General features: G+C 30.7%; 1 protein-coding gene across 1 annotated transcript; it reads right to left on the reverse strand.

The window, feature by feature from the left end:
• Nucleotides 1-1188: 1188 nt before the first annotated feature.
• LOC129299934 (probable aquaporin NIP-type) lies at nucleotides 1189-3103 on the reverse strand. Its single transcript, XM_054938432.1, has 5 exons — nucleotides 2984-3103; nucleotides 2670-2894; nucleotides 2371-2568; nucleotides 2220-2281; nucleotides 1189-1366 (listed from the first exon to the last, which is right to left on the reverse strand). The coding sequence occupies exons 1-5, from the start codon at nucleotides 3080-3082 to the stop codon at nucleotides 1189-1191; spliced, it is 762 nt and encodes a 253-aa protein (XP_054794407.1). The 5' UTR covers nucleotides 3083-3103.
• Nucleotides 3104-17576: the final 14473 nt, after the last annotated feature.

Below are 17576 nucleotides of genomic sequence, written 5' to 3' on the forward strand. Positions count from 1 at the left end.
GCCATGAATCCTGCAGGCTGTACCTATTAAATCCCCAATACTTCATGAACCAGCTCCAAGCTCCGTGGGAGTAATTGTCTCAAATAAACTAGTATAAAAGAAAGAGAAGGTCACAGAGAGAACCACCAAAAAATAATCAATCACTAAGGCCCATTGCACTTTTAATTCAAATAGTTTTTAGCATCGTCTTTAGCTTTTTAATTTTTACTACTTTATAGTTTGCATATTCTATTAATCAAACACTTGTTATTCTAATTCGTTTATATCTTTACATCCAGATAAACTATAGTGAGGGAGTTCGGGACTCTTTATTAATATTTAAAACTTAGCATCTCTAGCATGCCTAATTAAATAAAACATATAATGCCTTGGGGACATGAGTTGCAAGCAGCTTTCTTTTGTTTCCTTAGTCTTGACATTGTCAATAAATGCCTTGGGGAATGAGCCAATTTTATTTTGGCTCCTATGCTCTAGAACCTAAATGATGATGAATCAGCTACTCAAACAAATGAATAAAGGTGGTTGCCTGTTGTAATTCGTGAAACATAAAACTTTTCTATGAATATTGTAAGATGGTTACTTGGCAGAGGAGAAAACATATTTGAAAGCGGTAAACCTGGAAGAGTCTTTTTGTTAGCTGATAATTACTTACTTTTGGAACAAGTGGTACTTGCCATGAAGACCAAAGGTGGGGATGAAGTCTTTTAGTTTTTACACCGAGCTCGAGAGCTGTATAGAAGTAAACTGCAACAGAATGCTGTGGTCGATCCGATGCTTCTGATGATTGGTTGTCTGGTTCAATGAATTATTACAAGGGTAAAGTTGTTGGTTCTGTACCAGATGAACTCAAGGAAGGCTTGATTCATTTACTGGCTCCTCCCAGCATCAATGCTTACGGCTCTGCCTTCATCCTTTACTTCTCTTATTCCCCTGCGACAATCAAATGCATTGATGGGTGTCCGCCAAAGCTTCATCCTCTTTGGCTTTTTTTTTTTTTAAAAAATCAATTTTGATTTGTTTACTTGTTTTGAAATGTGGATCTAAATTTTCTTTTATTTGGAATGTTAATTGTGGTTGTGGATCTGATATATATTTTTATTTGTGAAGTTTAAAATTAAAATTAACAATTGAGAATAATGCCTACGATAATAATGATACGAACAAAATAAAAAACGGATACATTAAGGTTTAGTTTTGAGGGAGTGGGGTTGGATCAGGATTGGATCTGAGGAGGTGATAAATGAATGCTCCAACCATGGCTCCAACTATTGGACCCGCAATGTAAACCCAAATTCCCTTGTAAACGCTCTTCACTATTGCCGGCGCTACACTCCTTGCTGGGTTCATCGATGCTCCCGATACTGGCCTACATAGCCAAACACAAATATGCTAGTTATTAGGTAATATCATCCGACTACAACAAAGATTACTTTCTCTTGAGATATAGAGGGTTCAGAATCGAATCCTCAGACACTCGTGCAAAAGACAGAAGTACATTTCACTCCTATAAAATATTTCTTTTAATATTTTCTATAATAGTAATAATCATTAGGGAGAATTTCAATAAAGGACTTTTGACCATACTTAATTACATTCAAAACCCTTAAATTTTTAAAATTTTACTGTAGTCCAGAGGTACTGATTTGATATTAAATTTTTTTTTAAAAAAATGACAAAATTGCTCTTTATTTAAATTAATATCAGGACTTCCTTATTTCACTTGTTAATTGACTTACTTCACTTGTTCATTCACTTATCAAATATTGTTAATTGCTTTACTTTACTTTTTTATTTTTCTAGAATGAAATCAAGTGAATACCTAGCAATGAATAAGTAAAGTAAGGTAATGAACAAGTGAAATGGAAAAATTAACAATAATCCTCAAGTAAATGAATAATATCAAGTATATTAAATAATAAGTTGTCTTAAGATGATTTAAACACCTAAAATGAAAATAAGTTAAGTAGAACAATTAACAACATTCTATAAGTAAACGAATGAGTGAAGTAGGACAATTAACAAGTAAAGTAGGGGAGTTCTGATATTACTTTAAAGGAGGAGCAATTTTGTCATTTTAGTATCTTTGGAATGCAGTGAAATTTAGGGGCTTTGATTGTAAATAAGTTTAGTCAAGGGTCCTTTATTGAAATTCTCCCAAATCATTATTACTGCTTTTATACAATAATAGACGTTGAGAGCATGCATCTAAAGTAATTTACCCGGCAATAAAAACATTCAACATGATTGTCATTCCAACAGCAACTCCTTCGAACCCACCTTTCTGCAAGAGAAATATGGAACAAACAATGAATTGAGGAGAGCAAGGCAAGAGAAGGCATGAAGTAGGGCGAGGTTTTGATAGATACAAACCGCTCTGGGATCAGTATTAACCCCACAGATGACAAACACGAGGAGAGAGGTGATGATGATTTCAACACCAAATGACTGCAGGTGAGACCCAATGGGCAGGGTTCCAAAATAAGCTTGTGGCGTAACATCAAAGAGTGCCACCAAGGTGAGGCTAGCAAGAAGAGCCCCCACAAACTGAGCCACGACATATAATGTAGCCTGTGTAAATTATATTGATCAAGATGGACGTGAATAAGAATGCAGAAGTCGCAAGGGAATGAACAACATGAATGAAGCAGAAACAACACAGGTATATATACCTGCTTCCAACAGGGGAAGAGGCGGAAGAGGGTGAGGGCAATGGTAACAGCAGGATTGAAATGAGCACCAGAGACATGAGAAAGAGCATAAATCAAAGCTGACACTGTCAATCCCCATGTCACTGCAATCCCTGGGAATGTCACTGATCCGTATATTTTCTCTACTGTCAACACCCCACATCCAGCGAATATTAGGAAGTACGTCCCCATCAGTTCTGCAATCACCTGTTCAACCTCCTTGCCGTTACTTTTAATTGTTATTAATTGATATAATATATACTGTTACTTATCTATTTCTTAAATATCTTACTCACTTTTTGTAATAAGCTTTTTACGGCTGGTGACCAACCTCCACTGCTGTTGCTGCCGCCATTGGAGGTCGTCACTCCTTCTTCCAACTTCCATGACTCCATTCTGCTCTCAATTAACTTCACTCTCTGATCTCCGCCCGCCACTCTTTCATTGATATGAATTTATATATAAAATACAAAATAGTACAAAATGACGAGAAAAAATTGAACATAGAGAAGAATTTGTAAATACCAGTGGATTTGTTCTGGATATTGCAGGTAACTTACTGGCCACTTTTTGTGATACTTCAATAATCACCTTTTTTTTCGCAATAAAAGAAATATACATATATAACAGTAGGTTCTCTTTAACTAATAATGCAGATATGGCTGGATGCCCTTTATTTTCAAAAGTAACTCTAATTCAAATTGTTCAGACTACTATGGGCATTTCGATCATTTGATTAATTAGTTTAGTCATTTATCTATTTCTCAACAAAATGCTTAGTGTGTATTTGATTTTTAATTTACGTTTAGCAAAAATCCAATTTGAAGGATTTAATAATTTGTTAGATTTGGTAAAAGTATATATATGTGAATATGCTTTTGAGAATTACCTAGATAAGCATTTAATCTTTGTTATTATTATTTTATATTTTATAAGCCGGGCTAACTGCATATATTGTTATAACTGTAAGATTATTTTACTAGATATATGGCATCAACGGTTAAATATTAATAAATAATGTCGGGGAAAATATAAATAATGAATTGAATAAAAGAAGAATATCCGATAAATATTTACTCAGTCTTGATCTTGATGGCAAATGATTTTTATGAAAAAATTATTCTCGTTTTTTGGTATAGCATCAATATGTGAATCAATGATATCTATTTTTTATTCTGATTTATTCCCGTATGAATTTATATTAATCAACGGAAATAAAAGAAAACATTTTAATGGTTGGAGCTTGGAGAAAATAGGGTGATAATGAACTGAACTGAAATGATATTATATATATTTCTCTGAAAAATTGAACGGATAACTACAAATTTAAATGCATATTTTTTCTACTTTAAAAGGCGGTGTTTAATTTAAGAAGAGAGAAATGAATGGAAGGGGGTCTCTTGTAAGAATTGAGAGAAGTTCTAGAGGGTATCATCACTGAAAAAAAAAAATTAAACACACACAAGAGTGTTTGGCTCCTCCCCATAAGAGGTAATGTGCCACTCTTATCCATTAATTCAATGTAAAAAAAGTACTCATTTCATACTTATTCAATCCTTAAAACTATCATATCTTAAGAATTAAAATATCCATTCAAAGAGCTAAGTTATTTAAGTAACCTCAAATAAGACAAACCAAAGAGTTTTATTTTTTGTATATTTTCAAAAAAAATTGAAAACACAAAGCAAAACAAAACAAAACAAAATATTTATGTCTTTCTTCCATACTTAAATCATGCATTGTCCTCAATGTATGCCTAGACTCATGATATAACAAGGTAAGATCAATATGAATGTATGCATGACAAAAGTGCAAGTGCAGATTTTTGTTTTTAAATACAAAATGCACAAAACTAAAATGAAACAAATAAACCAAACCAAATAAATTCTAACTTTTTTGACTAGGTTGATCTCATCCACACTTGAACCATACCCAATCATCAAATAAATTAAACAAAGCAAGATAAAAGTTTAAGGTTAGAAAGTTTTTTTGATATGTTTAAATAATCAGTGGCAGAGCTAGGACGTTTAGTTAGGGGGTGCAGAGTAATTTAATAAAAAATTAATAATTTTTAAAAAATAGTAATAATTATGCTAGGATTAAAATTATAATAGTATAAATAAATTTATCATCATTTTTCATTTTTAAAAAATATATTGAATAAGTTGAAATGATATTTTATTATAAACATGCTCTTCATATCTTATTTAAATTATTAAAATATTATATATTTAATATGTTTTTAAAGCTAAATATTTTTTATTTAGTTTAAAAGGAGGAAAATATTAAAATATGGGGTGTCAAATTGTAAACTTTACATGCTCCGCTTATAATTTTTTCTAAAGTGAGGGGGTGCTTTTGCACCCCTCACCCCAACGTCTGCCACTGCAAATAAGTCCATATCAACATTCTTTTGTAGAAGCTTTAGAGTAAATGTTAAAATATGTCAAGTTCATAAACGATATGTTATCCAAAAAAAAAAATTTAAGAGTTTGAAATAGTTGTTGAGTTATATGTGCATGAAAGTTCTTGCTTTAAATTGTTAATTGTTGATATTTCACTAACGTATTTTTTGGGTTTAGGCTTTCATATCGACAACGGTTTATTGGCTCTTGCGAATGTAATAAATGCCTTGGGGGACGAAAAGTGGCAAAAAGAAGGTCGTCATGCTCCATGTCGGGATGGCAAATTAACCTGCCTATTGCAGGTATATACAGCCTTCGTTAAAATATAAAACACATTTTTAATTAAATTTTATTTTTTAATAAAATAATTATTTATCTTTAAAATAATTTTATCTTTTTATTTATTTTTATTTAATAGGTGTTTCACTCAAAAATAAATATAAATAATATATTCAATAAGGGGCACTTTTAAAAAAAATTAATTTTACCTTAAAAGATTAAAAATATCTTACATTTTTTAATATTTAACTTCTCAAAAAATGTCTTCTTTTAATAGAGCAAGTACTATATATGTCTAAAATTAATTGATACTTGTAGATAAATTTCTTTCAAAACTTTGCCTTGCTTATCAAGGATGTGTTCCTTTTCATCTGGTGAAATAATTTTAGAAATAATAGCAAGATATATAAATGAAATTTATTTATTACCTGTTTATTCGTCTGTAAAGATTATGGGCCAACTGCTTTTATTTATTGCCTATTTATTGCGTGTGTCGGGTTTCTCCCTCCCCTATTCTTCACCGTGAACTTTTCCTCCTCTCCTCCCTCTGTTTGAGCTGCCGTAGCTTGGAGCATCAAGTCCTTCTTTCCCCTCTCCCTCCATTTTTGGCATCACCAGGTTCTTTTTCATGTGCTCTGCTGTGGCTGATTTGCTATAAGTAATTCTGATTTTTTCCTCTTGTCTGATTCGTGTGTGTTTTTTAAATGGTGGAGATTGTGATTTGTCATTGTTGTTCTTCTGCTGTATGTGTTCAAATAGAGAAGGAAGGGATTGAGCAAGCTGAAATTTTCAGACTAACAAGCAAAGAGAGGATGGTGTGGACTTGAATTTTATTTGAGATTAAATTGATTCCTAGTGGAATATGGGTTTTAATATATGTATGTATATAATAAATCTATATATTGATGCTGAGAATTATTAGACAAGTGATTATGGGTCAAGAAATTCCATTGAATGGTTTGAAAATGATTTGACAATAGGCTTAAAAGGAAATTTTAACTCAATGGAGCAAGTACTTATTGCTAAAATAATATAGAGAGTTATTAAGGCATAAATGGAAGTGAATTAGAGAACTTTGAGTTATTTAAATTGCCTTTCATTATATAAATGTTGAAAGGGAAATTGTTTGATTTGAACAAGGGCTATTAAAATTTCTTTATAATTTTTTTTCAGGATTAAGAGAGAGAGAAATTTGAAAGGAATTTTAAGAAATAAAATTAAAGAATTTTGGAAAAGATATTTGATTGAAAATTCAAGGATCATGTTTGTTTGTTCTTATAGTAGCCTTGAGATATGCATAAAGTGTTTGATGAAAGGTTGAAAAAAAGGATGTTGAGGCAAGTAAAATAAGACATAGTAAAAGTTGTCTATTGTTGATAAGAAGACTTGAAAACTTTGAGTATCATCTATCTAGGTATTCTAGGGGTTTATTAATTAAACTCAACATGTAATTTTATTGTGAATGGTGACAGATTGAAAATTTTCTTTTCTGTTTTTCTAAATTATCTTGAAGATTTGGATTTGCAAAATGTATAAAAGAAATAACAATAATATCACTTGAAGGTTAGGGAATAAAGAAGCAGACAATATTATAAAAGCAACTAATTAGGAGTAATTTGTGTACTTGGAAATATTTCATATAAGTGAATAGTATTCCAAATAACTTATTAGTAAGTTTATTTTCTTCACAATAATGTTTAAGTACATTCATGACTATTTATATCGTTATATTTTAAATTTTTTTATCAACTATCATGAATAAAATGTTTCCATTGTACAAAGTTTTATAAGAAGAGTTAGAAATATTTTGCACTCGAGTATTTACCATTATTTGATATATTGTCAATATTTGATTTTATAGTTTAAGGAATGATTTATTATTATGATTCATGCATGCTTGATTTAAAGTGTGGGATCGAATTAAAATGCTAGTTGCTAAAAGCAATTCTGTTAGCCCTTAGCATGTCATGAGATACCTAGCTAGTAGTGTGTTAGTAGCAGGTGCTAGCCCTGTGAACACATCAACGCACGTGGAACGGAGGGATGAATATTTGTGAGCATTGTACTAAGCTTGTTTTGAGGCTTCGAGTTGTGCTTGACTGGTTACTTACTCTTGTAGATTGTGTGTCCACAACTGTTTGTTACTTACCCTCGTGAACTATGTGTCAATGCTTGTTATCTATTCTAATAAAGTTCTGCTAAAGGATATTTTGAAATTAACTTTTTTAAATGAATCTTGTTAGACTAGTTGATTTTCTTGAGTGGTTTTCTTTGTAATGAGAGAGTTGCATTTTTTAATTGTTTAATATGAGATTGATAGTTTAGAAAGTGAAATTTGACTGTTGCATTATCATCATATGATGATGTTTTCGCACTAAATGCTTAAATGAAAATATTCAGTTTGAGTTATACACTATTTCTTTTCTAAATGAGTATTTTAGTTAAACTTTTGCTCATTCTAGTTATATTTCTTTCTTTTATCAATTTTAATTTTATTTAGGGATGCTGCTCACTAGAAAATATTTTTCTTCAGATAATAGCTAGACCTATATCATCTATTGATCATTAGGAGCTTTGTCGCTGAACTAAAGTAGAAGTTTTTATTTGGACAAGTATTAGCTTTATCTAAATGTGAGCTTAAGTATTATTCCATAGTCTACTTCATGTGTTCTTTATTGATTATAGATAGAATCTTAAGTTGTTGCATACGTTGGTTGTTTGTTGTTAAGGAGCGAAGCGCCTTGTTGCTAAATTGTTATAAATTTGTTGTTGTAGAAATTTTTGGAATGCCTTGTAGAATTTTTAAAAGAGTATATGATTCTTTTGGTGTAGCAAAAGGCATAGTAAGAATTTCTAATCTTATTATTAACGAGTTTAAAGTATTAAATTAGAAATTTCTTGAACTAAGACTTATAGGATATAGATTTTATACATATATCCTATGCCAGGCACACCTTATTTTTGGCGTGTGACACCTATAAGAGCGCTTTTATAAAAAGTGCTCTTATATCCATAGACCTACGGGAGCATATATCTGAACCTATGGGCATATGAGAGTACTCTTTGTCTGAGCACTCTCGTATGTAGGGACATAAGGGAGTGCTCTTTCAAAGAGACCTCCTACATGGTAGCTTGTGGGAGTGCTCTTTTGTAGAGCACCATCGTATGTATGCATACAAGAGCGTTCTTTTCCTGAGTGCTACTGTGTGTCCTTTTATATGGGAGCACTCTATTTTTGAGTGCTCAAGATATGTTGTTTTTATCTTTTTATTATTTAAATTTTTAAAACTTTTTCCTATATCTTTATAAATGACTAATCCCAAAATCAAAAATCAATCCAGACACAATGTTATTGAACATAAAAAGTTGTAGACAATGAAAGAACTTGAAACTAAAACAACTACTTCAATTTTCCAACTGGTCTAATCTCTAGCTAGTCTAACAAATGAAACTATTAGTATTTTTCTAACAACAAAAGCTAGTTACTTATCACAAACACTCAATTTAATATTCTAAACACTTCTAAATTATATCTTCTATTTGCTCCATTGTAAAATAGGAGGGTCTTGCTCCTGTAAAATACTACATGAGAAATGAAAAAAACATATAAGTAATTAAAATTATGTTAATTTAATTTCAAAACACTTAGCTTACATTCTTAGGAATGATCAACTCTTGTTGTATGATTGCTTCTCTCATAAACTTCATCACATAGTATATACATTCCCAACCTTATATCTATATAGGTACTATAAAAAAATAAAAGATGTCATTATTCAAATATGATTAAACAAATTTTAACTTAATTACTCACACTTTAGGGATGAAATTATATATATAATTCTCATTTGCTGGCAAAAATCCTACAATGTCTCCCCTATAACTTAAACGTTTAAAAATTTTTTACAAATTCTACATCAATCTAGAACAACATATTTGTAATAATAAACTTAAAATATCAATCAAATAACCATTTAGATGCATACAACTTGTTTTATTAAGAAAATAATACAAACATTTATTCTTTTTCATGTATAAAAATCAATATGATTGGGTTTTTGTTTGCCATCACGCGTTACCACAAGCGTATGGGTTGTCACAAGTGTAAAGAGTTTTCCAAAGTTATCGTTCCCATGAGGATTTAGGCAAAAGAGAGTTAAACATTCACTATTGAGCTTTAGATTAGGTTGAGCAAAATCAAGAGTACATTTGGGTAAAAGTAATGAAAATTAGATTAATAAGTGTTTTAAAACAATTAAAATTTGTTGAAACCTTAACTTCAAGAGGTGAGGATCTAGGATTATCTCTACCCTTTGTATTTTATAAAACTTAAATTAATTCCTCTCAAATAGATTTTTAATGAAAATATGTGTTAGTATAAGATTTTGATTTACTTGAAAAGACTTTTTCAAGTCCAAATCAAGTATATTTGCAAATACTAAAATTTTACAATCTGTTAAAAATAACTAGTGAAAATAATTTTTAAGTTTCAATCTTAATGAGACTATAAAGGATTAATAAAATATCTATATTTTACTAACAAAACAACCCATTTATCTTTGTAAATTTCAAGTCAAACACTATTTCATCCAAGTTCTACACCTACATTAGCTCTCTCAAGTACAATTCAAGTGAACAAAATAATTTAAATGGTGATCAAGCATTTAGAAGAATTAAGCATAGGATAAAATAAACATAAATATATCATTAACTACCAAAAGAGAGGAATATTCAAGTCTTAATCTAAAAAAATGTTTGAAATAATCCTAGAGCCAGAGAACTAGTTATTTGTGTTCAGAAAAGAGCCACAAATGACAAAATGTATAGCATCCATATTAGAAACAAAGAGAGAAAGGGGAAGAGAAGTGGAAAAGCTGAAGAAAATCTACTTGAATCTCTTCAAATCTTCAATCCTTGGCCAAATCTCCCTCAAGAACATAAACCCTAGTAGAACAAGCCTCAAAAGACCTCTGGAAGTTGCAAGTCTCCCTTCAAAGTGTAAGAATTTTGCATATGTAACCCTAGCTGCAAGTCTAATTCCAAAATGCATAGTTTCAATAAAAGGCTTTTAGCTATGGCCAATTCTTCCTTAGTTGCAGCCAAAACCTCTCAACCAAGACTTTGGCTGCAACCAATTCTTCCTCAGTTATGACCAAAACACATAAGCGGTATTCTGTTTTTGGCTTTCAGTTGAAGTTGAAGGTTTGTCGGTTGAGGCCGAAAGTGCTTGGGCTAAGATTTAATTCTTCACATTATATTATCTTTTTCTTGATGTAATAATTTCATAACTCCTTCTTTCCTTCTTAAATAATGCTCCAACAACCTAATAAGGCAAGAAATTTTGTGAAGTCCAAGATTAATTATACCAAGATAAAAAATTGTGCACAATTTACACCAAGATTTTGTCATTTAAACCCAAGTATAGGATATGCACATTTTTCTATTATATATACCAAAAGTATTCACAATTTCATTAAAAAGTATATGAAATTGTAGGAAAATGTACTGAGATGGCATAAATTTCTATAAGGGAAGACCTTTACCATCTTGATAACATGCTACTGCCTTACAAGAATTAAGCATACCAAGAAAAAAATTCTTCCTCTAATTGTTATAATAAACATGCATAAAGAATATAGAATAGAAACTTATTGATCAAAAAATATTCTCATAGATTTGTAGTTCTTAACTTCACTATCCTTTAATGAGTCAAGATAATAAATCGTACGAAGGATTGAATTGATACAAACAAGCATCCAATATTTCCTAAAAAGATAAAATATTTCACTAACTCCAATATCAACTGGATTTAAAGATAAATAATAATACAAACTCACATTAGATTTTGAGGAGCTAAAAATAACATGTTTCTCTTGACTTTAGCCTTGTATGCATCGATAATTTTTTAAGAATGATAATCAACACTATAATTACTTGTGTTGTGAGGGCTATGTCACACCCCAAAAATTAGGTGGGACTGGCATGAGATATGGGCACAAAACTCACTTCTCTTAAGCCGTGATCAGAGAAACTCTAAAGTTAATACATTAAACACACTAATAGGATAATTAGAAATGATTACATTATTAAATTAGATATTAAATTTTAAAAGAAATGTGAGGATCCTACCTGTAGTCTATGTGGAGCACCTAAGGCCAGGTTCTAATGTAAGTATAAAGTTCAAATTTTCATCAAACTATGATTTGACTAAAACAATTTTTTTGCTTCCATTCAGCAATAAAACTTCTCAGTGGGTGCCTTGAGTTACAAGTTCTGCTATACCATCTGAGACCCAAATATCTTTTTCAGTGAATAACGTCCCAACAATAAGTAATTGGACATGAATAAAAGTAAAGTTTGAAACAATCACGCAATTTAAAAAGGCAACGGTTTTCATAAAAATTTAATAAACTTCGAAAGTAAAAGGATTCTATAAAGTTTTAAATAAAATATTTAACTATTAAAATATCATATGAAATATTATTGTCACTTGATTGCAAAGAAGCAGATAAATAATTATAAATAATTTACTACTTAAAGCCAACGGGATGTACAATCATCAAATTCATATTACGAGGACTTATCAGAATAGTTAACAAACGTGGACACAGTCCACGAAAGTAAATAACTAAACGCGGCTCTTACCATGAAGACAAACGTGGACACACAGTCTACGAGGGTCAGTAACCAAATGCAGCTAAAGCCACGAAACAAACGTGAGTACTATGCTCACGAATAACCATCCCTCCGTTCCACATGTGTTGGCCATCGCACGGGGCTAGCACCTCCTATAAACACCCTGCTAGGTAGGAGTACTATGGCGTGCCAAGGGCTAATGGAACTACCGTTAGCAACTAGTGTTCTGTATAAAGTCCCTTTTTTTAAAATCATTTTCAAACATGCGAGAAAATCATCACTTTCGAGATACAGTTCTCATTCTCAAAATCAAACTCGCATGAATTGTTTTCCGTGGCAATCCAATAATTTTTCAAAATAAAATTCCATAATTGAAATCCAAGCTTGTATTTATTGAGTAACTGACATTTCAAATTTGATAAAGTTAATTTCACAAATAAAGTAATTTTCATCAATAAAATCTCCAATAATCACGTTATTACTATTAGCATGATTTACAGAAAAATATAATATTTCTTAAAACTTAAAAATGAAAAAATTTAATTAACAAAGTATCTACTAATTAGCATAATTATTATTAAAATAATCAATGTGAAAAAATAAATTTTAATAAGAAAAATTAATTAATAAATTAGTTGGGACGCTATCCACTTACCTGAAATTGTCAGAATTCAAGGATTCACCTTTCCATATCAATTGAATTTCTCCTCCTCCAAATATCCTATAAATTAAAATTATAATTTTTTTAAATAAACTATCTATAATTTCAATTATTTCCTCCCAACATCTCTACTATCAAGATGTTGCTATAGTAAATTTGAAATTTTAAGAGAAATCTTTGCACATAAAATCCTTCAAAAGCCATAGCTCAATACTACATTAAAATACTATCTTCTCTTAATATTTTTTTTTGTTACACCAACCATTTATCATTTTCAACCCACATCTTTCTCTTATATTCTATTTCCCAAAATTCTCTAATGTATAAACAAATAAGTAAATCAACTTCCTAACTCCAATCCCTTCATTGAATAAATCAATCTTAACTTAAGAAAATTAAAGTATCATCTTTAACATTTCACATGACAGCAATGAACCAGAATTTCAGCTTCAATTTAATTTCTATCCTTCTCATATAGTCACGACAGCAGCAACTAAAAAGGAGAAATTAGATCCTCAATCATCAATTCAGTCATTCACGCACAAAAACTATGAGAAATAAGTGGGCTCAAGACTTCTTTACCTTCATTAATATGGCATACACAAGGAGGAAGTAATGACAGCCGGTGCAGGAGAAGAGTGTCATCCAACAAAAATAAAAATTTAACAACATTTATTCACTAAATCCTTTACTCAAGTATTATTACAAACACCTTGAGAGCATTACTCAAATTTTAGTTCACAGTAAACCTTTTCATATTAACTTTCTTATCAACATTTAACTTAACATCTCAATAAAATTATATAAAGTATTAGCTAATTGAAATTAGCTATTAATTCCTCAAAAGATTCACGGTAGCAACAAGAAAGAAAAATAGAGGTGAAATCTTTAATCAAAAGAGGAGAAACAAGAAGCTTACCATACGCATGTGCAATGGCCAGAACTGAGGAGAAAGAGAGGTTTCGGGTGACACACATACGCACGCTAACACTAAATAAGGGAAGAGTAGAGGAGGACGATAGAGGAGGATGATTCGGTAACTCAATCCTCCATAACAGCTGATGACGTAGAAGAAGAGAAGAGTAGCAGGCAGCAACGGCAGCAACAAGAACAGTCAACGGTGAGGTACAGAGAAGCAATCGACTCAGTAAAGGGAAGGAAATTTTTAGATGCTCCATCTCTCTCTCCCCCCTTCACATGCTCTGTTTTTTTTAAATGGTAGAGGGATAAGAACAAAGGGTAAGTCGATGACTAAGGGCACACACAACAATGAGAGATCACCCGAAGCTTCGAGGGGTACATGGGGAGACAGAAATGGTGAACCATATTGAGAGTCGAAGGATCTAAATTTTTTTTTGTTTTTCTTGACATGTGCGTATGACCGAGAGAAGAAGAAATATGAACATTAAGGAAATTGAGAATATTACAAGAAAAGGCACAAAAAAAATTACAAAAAAGGATACTAATGTTTTTTTTATAATTTAAAACAAAAATGAAACCATATTGTTTTTTGTCGATAAATTCAAACTTGTGACCTTCAAGTGAGCAACCAACATCAATTTCATCAAGCCACCACTCACCATGTTCTATAAAACTAAAACAATTAAATAAAATATAAATTAGAAAAGAAAATTTGTTTAATTTAAAATTTGTGGTCATTACATGTATAGCAGAATTCGAACTTTAGACCTTAAAAAAATATTACTAGCAGGAGTTCTAATAATCAACCACTCTCTACTTGCTATAATACTAATTTAAAATTTAGGATCATTACAGGCTAGTAAATGAAAATTTCATCATCATTAAGTTTGCCACCACAAAAGTATAATATAAATACCTAAAATGAAAAATAGAAATAATCACTAATATTAAATAAATACAACAAAAAATAATAAAATTTAGAAAGTACCTTATGTATAAACTATTTTGTGTGGTTTGTAGTCAATCTTTAGCCAAAATCTCGTTAATATTTTCAGCTGCTAATTTTTCACTAATTACTTCATCGTAAATCTTCTTTTCAAATTCTATTTCATAGATCTTATTTTTAAAAGTTGTCCACATAATCGCTTCAAGTGCATTTTGACGAGAATATTTTAGCTAAGTTAATTCTGTGCCAGTCTTCCCTTTTATGGTTATAGAGGTAGATCTTTTCGATGAATTTCCTTTCAACGGCTATCTTTTCAATTTGATTGGCTTCTTTACTATTTCATTAGATTTTGAGGACTACAAAACATAAAATTAATTGGTAAAGTCAAAATTAAATATGAATGGTTTTAAAGAACCATCAATTATCATACCTATAACTTAATAAGCTTTGTAGGCCAAGCCACATAAGTGCCAAATGTGTCAAAAATCATGAATATGTCCTCATCTTCTATGTACACTAGCAACTCAACATCATTTTCTATTGGGATAGTTATAGTCACCTTTAAATAATCAGCGGGTAACGGTTTGGTGTGTATAGTACTATTATCATTATACACAGATCTGAGTACTATAACATGACAACACGGTGATTCTAACCATAATTGACATTGTAGCTCACCCTAAAAATTAATAAATTAATGTTTTAAGAAATGTGAAATAATTTGTGAATAAAAATAAATAATACAAAGAGAAATTATAACTTTAGGAAAATCTTTCTTAGTATGGAATGAGCAGCTATCATTATTGTTGGATCTAACTTGTGGCACATTTACTAGCCTAATCATTTTGCTCTAATCTCTTTTTCATGTGATCTTGAAATTTTTTCCCATTCTTGTGCCTCTATGTCTGCCATCCTTACATTAAAGTCATCTTTGATAAAAAATTTGGACTGAAGTCCAAAGTAGGTGCCCTAAGAGGCATTAAATCCAATTCCTTTAATGCAACTAGAGACTTCTGGGGCTCCCAATGCCGTACTAAGGATATTCATATATTCACCATATCATCATGTGATAATACTTCCTATTGAACAAATTGTAAACTAGTTATTAAGTAAATAATGTGAATAAAATAATACACTAAAGTAATCGAACAATCAAATCATACAACACAATACATTTAAACTAAATAAATCAATTCATCCAAATAAAAATTTAGTTGCATAATGCACCTAAATTATATCAATCAATTGTAATTTAACAATAAGCTACCCTAAAAGTAAAACCTACCAAAGAAAAAGCAAAAGATTTCATAAAGAAAATAAAAAAGTTCAGATATTTTTATTTACAATATTAACCATCCATTCATCATAATTTACTCCATTTAACTTTAAGATAGACTAAGATAAGATAATTTCAATAATGAAATTAACAACTTCAAATTCTTCATAATTCCAACATAAATAATTTCAATCACAAATTATCTATATATTTTATATCAATATTATTCCAAAGTCAATGCAAGGATTTATTATAACATTAATTATTAAAAAATACCTTTAATAGCTTTTTCTGGTGCGCTTCACCACGACGGATGGTGGCTTTTCCTTAGTAGAGCAACGATTAGCAGTTCCTCAAGTTGAGATGTGATGGCAACACAAAGATGAATCGACAATGCCGGTGATGTGGATATGTAATTTCAAAATGCAAATATGCAATTTCAAAGATTCAAACGACACACAAATAGAGAACAGATGACTACGGATGATTAGCAATAAAATAGATAATGATGGTGCACAGATGAAGGCATGGGCACATGGATGACAATTTAGACACACGAATGATAGCTTGAGAGAGAGGAAGAACTAAAACTGATCCAAAAGTAAAATTGATAATAGGGTAGGTGTTGGCTATTTTGATAAAAAAAAACTCTAGCCTTTTAGAGCCCTCTTTAAAAGAGCTAAAAGGCTAAAACTCCATGAACGCTCACTGTGTGAATGATCTAGAAGGCTTATGCCTTTTAAAGCGTTCTTCAAAGCCTTAAAGAGTGCTTGTAACATTCTTAAAATTTAAACCTGATTAATTGAGCCTGACTAGAATAATTAAGTTTATCAGTGAGATGTATGGTCAAGAGATCTAATGGGCATGTTTGTTTGTAATTTCGGTCCAAAATATGAGTCCGAAGCGAAGTCGGGTCCATTAATGGTTATTTAAGAGTTTAATGAAGCTAATGTGAGTTAGGGAATGCTAAGAACCCTATAGGTATCCTTGTATATGAAGAGATTGAATCTTAGAAGTGAAGAAGTGTTTGTGTTAATAGTAAAAATTATCCAAAAAGGGGTATTGATAAATTATATTGTGATTAATTGTAGAGTGAGAATATTTGGCACCATTCAAGCTTTATGGAAGTTTTGGGAGTGAGTATTTAAGGGGTGAAACCTTTGACTTCTCAAAGGTTTGAGGTAACCAAGGGAATTCTTTCTTGTGCTTTTCCGTGTTCATTGATTTATTAATTGTATACTTGATAATTGATATTTTGTAAATTGAATGAAATGCAAGTGAGATAATTACTTGAAAAATCCCACTGTAAATGAATTTTGTACTGTTTAATCACATGGTATATGCAAAATTCTATGAAACATTATTAGTAGAGTGTTATGATATGATTTATTTGGAGTTTAATGATATGAGTTTGATAGGGAGTTCAATGAACTATGTGCTAAGTGAAGTTCAATGACTTGATGTGTGAATGTTTCAATGAAATAGAAATTATAAAGTTTAATTAGTGATATTTGTGGACTTTAATAAAATGTACAGTTGAAAATTTCAAAGACTATGTAAATGACAAGTTTAATGATTTGATTATTTGGTATAATGTGATTTTCATGTATGAGATTGTTTATAATGATGATGTTATGCATGCTTGACGTGAAGAAATTACATGCCTTTAAATATTGCATTACTATGCATCGCATGAACTTGAGAAATAGGAGTTCGCTTAGAAAGAGGAGTAGAGATTAAGTCCATGTGGTAAGGCTTCCATTTG

This window comes from Prosopis cineraria, unplaced genomic scaffold (genome assembly GCF_029017545.1).
Source record: "Prosopis cineraria cultivar Desert tree isolate PC_DT_omini unplaced genomic scaffold, ASM2901754v1 PC1355, whole genome shotgun sequence".
Taxonomy (NCBI): domain Eukaryota; kingdom Viridiplantae; phylum Streptophyta; class Magnoliopsida; order Fabales; family Fabaceae; genus Prosopis; species Prosopis cineraria.

Coding starts and splice junctions, on each gene's coding strand:
- LOC129299934 (XM_054938432.1), bottom strand. CDS start 3,082: ATGGAGTCATGGAAGTTGGAAGAAGGAGTGACGACCTCCAATGGCGGC. Junction 2,569..2,669: donor TCTTCCCCTGTTGGAAGCAG/GTATATATACCT, acceptor TAATTTACACAG/GCTACATTATATGTCGTGGC. Junction 2,282..2,370: donor TTAATACTGATCCCAGAGCG/GTTTGTATCTAT, acceptor TTTCTCTTGCAG/AAAGGTGGGTTCGAAGGAGT.